At 45.6% G+C, this 5,000-nt stretch overlaps 1 protein-coding gene across 1 annotated transcript in view; it reads left to right on the top strand.

Moving 5' to 3' along the window:
• Positions 1–5,000, top strand: part of LOC143028130 (uncharacterized) — a 39,036-nt gene that overhangs the window by 10,770 nt on the left and 23,266 nt on the right. The window contains exon 2 of the mRNA XM_076189766.1: positions 3,589–5,000. This exon is cut by the window's right edge and continues 725 nt beyond it. Coding sequence (XP_076045881.1) covers positions 3,600–5,000 — 1,401 coding nt within the window. The 5' untranslated portion in view covers positions 3,589–3,599. The remainder of the gene's footprint in view (positions 1–3,588) is intronic.

Genomic DNA, 5,000 nt, shown 5'->3' with positions numbered 1-5,000 from the left:
CCCTCAAAACTTCACTCCTCTCCCCACCTTTTCGCTACTCTCTCCTCCCCAATAGAATATAGAAGAGCTGGAGATTATAGTCACAGCAGCTCACCTGAAGACCAGCGCATGTACTATGACTAGTGGAATATCTCACGGGAAACCCCGTTTTCTTTCCTCTGGCGATAAAGACGAAAAGGTGTCCGAAGGAGATGACGATGTTTTTCTGAAGAAGGGGACCTCAGGATGTGAAGTCATAGGTGCCCTTAGGTGCTCTTAGGTGCTCTTAGGTGCCCTTAGGTGCCCTTAGGTGTTCTTAGATGCCCTTAGGGGGCCTTAGATGCCCTTAGGTCCCTTTAGGGTTCATAGCCCTCACCCACCACCCACTCAAAATAGTCTTAGGTACCCTTAGGTTCCCTTAGGTGCCCTTAGGCGCCCTTAGGTCACCTTAGGTTTCATAGCCCCCATCTACCACCCCCTCAAGATAGTCTTAGGTGTCCTTAGGAGGCGTAGCCACCCCCACCCCCACCCCCACACACCCTCTGGATTCCTGTGGTTTCCGTATGGATTAAATTGGCTGGTGAAAGATGAGTAAAAACATACATATTGAGAGATTATATGTAGCTGGTGTCTTATGAATCGGTAAAGAATAAATGAATGAGTAGGTCTGTTCAACGAATAAATAAAAGCATATTAGATAAAAGAATAACATAATAAGATAATGAATCAAATGAATAAAATGAAATGGATGAATAGATTAATTGAAATGAATGAATACAAATCAATGAAATACAAGAGTTAATGAATGAAATGGTAAATGAGATGAAGAAATTAAATAGGCAAACAAGTAGATAAATACATGGATAAAATCGCCTCTCGACATCCATTTCAACAACGAAATGATGACGACATGGCCGTGACGTCACGGCGGTCCCGATGACTAGCCGTTGCTTCACAGGATCATTGACGTCACGTCCACATGGTTGATTTTCTTGTTTCTTAGTAGTTTGATTTTCACTTTACGGTAATCCCTTATTTATGAAATATTCCTCCCTTTCCTCCTCCTGCTCTTTTCCTTCTCCTCCTGCCTTTTCTCTTCCAAAAATCTAATAAGATCCAACACAACCTACTCTTGATTGGTGCACAATGTATATATATATATATATATATATATATATATAGATAGATATGTATGTATATATATATATGTGTGTATATATATATATATACTTACATATATATATAAATATATTCATATATATATATATATATATATATATAAATATGTATATATATAATTGTGGACGGATTCTCAACCGAACACGCTACGGCTGTACATACATACATACATACATACATACATACATACATACATACATACATACATACATACATACATACATACATACATACATACATACATGCATACATGTCAAAAGGGGTTTTCCCCCTTTGTAAGGGTGTGGCCGAGTCAAAGCATACACCCATCCCTCACCCAAACCCATGAACCACCGCGGTTTGAGCCGCGGCGGTTCAATTACCATCAAAGTCAATGGAGCGGTCATACATAACCGTGCAGTTTTTTCTTGACTATGAAGCACCGCCACGGTTTCCAAGCGGTTCAAACCGCTAGTGTGAACAGGGCCTAAGGGTAATGTAGCAATCCAAAGCTAGACATAGGGAAGTACATAGCATTCTAGCCAACATTTGAAAATACACAGAACTTCTACAAGGAAAGGACTTTGAGAATGGGGGAAAGGGGTAATGTATGGGGGGAGGAATTAAGGGGAATGTACGGCGGGAAGGAAAGACGGGGAATGTAATGGGGAGGAAGAAAGGGAAAGGAAAGGGGGGAATGTATGGGGGAGGAAGGAGGGGGAATGTATGGGGGAAAGGAAGGAGGGGGAATATATGGGGGAAGGAAGGGAGGAAGGAGGAAGGATGGGGAATGCAAAGGGAAGGGAAGGAAGGAGGGGAATGTATGGGGGAAGGAAGGAGGGGAAATGTATGGGAGGAAGAAATGAGAGGAGTGGATGGGGGAAGAAAGGGGGAATGCATGGGGGGAGGAAGGAAGGGAGAATGTATGGGGGAAAGGAAGGAAGGGGAATGTATGGGGATGAAGGGGTTGTTTGTAGACTATATTGGCAATACACAGAAGGGGGAAGGGGGAGTGTATGGAGGCATGAAGGAGAGAGGGAATGTATGGGATGAAGGAAGGAGGGGAAATGTATGGGGGAAGGAAGGAAGGAAGGAAGGAAGGAAGGAAGGAGGGGGAGTGTATGGGGTTGAAGGGGATGTTTATAGACTATATTGGCAATATAAAGAAGGGGGAAGGGGGAGAAGTGAATGTATGGGGGGGATGAAAGATAGGGGAATGTATGGGGGGAAGGAAGGAGGGGGAATCTATGGAGGTGAAGGGGAGTGTTTACAGACTATATTAACAATACATAGAAGGGGGAGGGGTAGTGTATGGGGCAGGAAGGAGGGGAGAATGTATGGGGGGTAAAGGAAGGAGGGGGTGTATGGGAGGAAGGGGAGGGGTGATATTAAAACGAATAATATCACCTGGCGCCATTTTAGGTCAAAGGAAAAGGATCACGGGGAAAGGAAGGTTTTCAAGGTTGTGCCCGCCCGTCACAGGAACGCTGCAGGAAAACAGGAGCTTCTGCATAAACAAGGAAGACCTCCAACCTACGACGAAATGGCCTTTTTCCTCTTCCTCCTCCTCCTCCTTCTCCTCTTCCTCCACTTCTACCTCTTCCTCTCCCTCCTCCACTTCTTCCTCTCCCTCCTCTTCCTCATCCTCCTCTACCTCATCCTCTTCCTCCTCTTCTACCTCCTTTTCTTCCTCCTCCTCCTCTTCCTCCTCCTCTTCATTCTCCTTATCCTGCTTTTCTTCAAGTAAAATAAATCCCGCCTGGACGGAAAACTGCTAGACAGCCTTCCTTCTCCTCCTCCTCCTCCTCCTCCTCCTCCTCCTCTTCCTCCTCCTCCTCTTCCTCCTCCTCCTTCTTCGATCTGTCTGTATTTACGCGACCTTTTTTCCGCGGCTTTTTTTCCTCGTGGAGGGGGGGAGGGAGGGAGGGGGTAGGTGGAAGGGGGAGGGGGAGGGGGCTAGGGGAGGAGGAGGGAGGAGAGGGAAAAAAGTCTTCAAATAGAATCTAATGGACTGCAGCTTTTTCCATTTTATTTTTCATTTATTCATTATTTTTTTATTTATATTTTGAATTTCTAATTAAGTAATGTTTATTCTTTTTCCCAGGGGGAAAGCATAATGTGTAAATTACGTATTGCTCTTATCATATCACATAATTTTAGTATGTCGCTTTTTAGTTATCTATTCATTTATCTGTTATTAACATTAATAACAACACTAATAATAATGATGATGATGTCAATAATGATATCAATGATGATAATGATAATAATGATAATAATAGTAGCAATAATGATGATAATGATAATGATAATGATGATAATAATGATAATAATGATAATAGTAATAATAATGATAATAATAGTACTACTACTACTACTACTACTAATTATAATAATAATGATAATATCAATGACTAACGTGTCTTCTCTCTTCCTCCTCTTTCTCCGCAGCTGATGTCTTGATGCATGTGAACCAGAATTACCTTCAGAAGCAGGAAGATGACCAGCCCAGCATGGACCTCTTCCAGCACCTTTCCTTGGAACCTGGTCAGCCCCTCTCCGGCAAACACCACCAGAGGTCCCCATCTTCAAACTCCGGGTTCTTCTCCTCTTCCTTCCCTCCGCAAGCCAACATCGTCCAAGACCCCGACCGCGGAGGGAGTTCCTTCCAGGTGTTCAGTTCAGTACCTAAGCTCGCCCTCCAGTCAGAGCCCTCGGTGGACTTCGAGAGTGACTGGGTCGATCACGGGTCTGGGGTTCGTTACGTAAGTCCTCTGGGTCTCGTGGGGGACCACCTCGGGGAAGTATTTCGCCCTCCAGTCTCTGAGGAGCAATTTCTGTGGACGAAAGAGTGTAATGTGAGTTTGGAAAGCGGTAAAGATATCAATATCAAATTAGAAAGACTTCCGGAACGAGTGGAAGAAAGCTCTCTAAGTGATCCGGAGACTCCATTGTCTTACGTCCCGCGCACCCTCAAGCAGCATTCGGGTACCGGAACCGGGGGGTCCAAATCCGGGTACCCACTTCCGGACGCTTCTCATTATATTAATGAAGATGAACCAAACAACCTTTCGCTTGCCCGGACTCGGGGACCTTGGGAATCCGGGGAAGACTCTGAGGATCCGGGGAAAGGAGATCAGGAAACGCTTCTGCACCGGTGTCCCTTCCCGAACTGTCGGGGAGGTCCCCACCCACACCATAGTCCCCAGTTCGAGAAATCATCCGGTTCCCCGGTTCTCCGGAACTCTTCCGTCCGTATCTGTGATACGTATCCAACAAACAGTGGTAGTTGTAACTACTCAATAGGGCGCGGTAGTGCCTTTAGTAAGATAAGGAACAATGTCGAGAGTCGTTGTACTTCGAGAAATATCAGTGATAATGGGTATTCCCGAAAAGCGCGCGTGTTTCTTCCGGAGCCCAATTTGCAGCTCCCGAAGTATAAGTACGAAAGGAGTGGGTTCTCCGACGCCATCTCCGGGTTTCAGGATCTTGACGATGCGAGTGATTGCACCTTCAGTGACGATGATAACGAGAGTAGTTCCTCGTCGTGTCTCCAGATAGGTCCTCAACTACCCATCCATGTTCGAACTTATCCGGAGAAAGAGGTTGTCGAGGAGTTCGAGGAGGACCTCGATGTTGTCCACCTCACCAGAGGTCTCGGGTCGCCGCGTTCAGCACCCCCACAGGCCCTCAACACTCCGAGTTCCTCGTCTACTTCATCACCGCCACTATCACCACTATCACCCATGTCATCGTCGGTATCAATTTCTTCATTATCACCACCGTCTTCGCCGTTGTTGTCGTCTTCGCTGTCACCACCACCATTGTCTTCACCACTACCTCACCGAGGACGACCTTGTCCA

This window comes from Oratosquilla oratoria, chromosome 9 (assembly GCF_046742065.1).
Source record: "Oratosquilla oratoria isolate Oo_2021 chromosome 9, ASM4674206v1, whole genome shotgun sequence".
In the NCBI taxonomy this organism is placed as follows: domain Eukaryota; kingdom Metazoa; phylum Arthropoda; class Malacostraca; order Stomatopoda; family Squillidae; genus Oratosquilla; species Oratosquilla oratoria.
The sequence above is the reverse complement of the archived record's forward strand: the minus strand, read 5'-3'. Positions and strand labels throughout refer to the sequence as shown.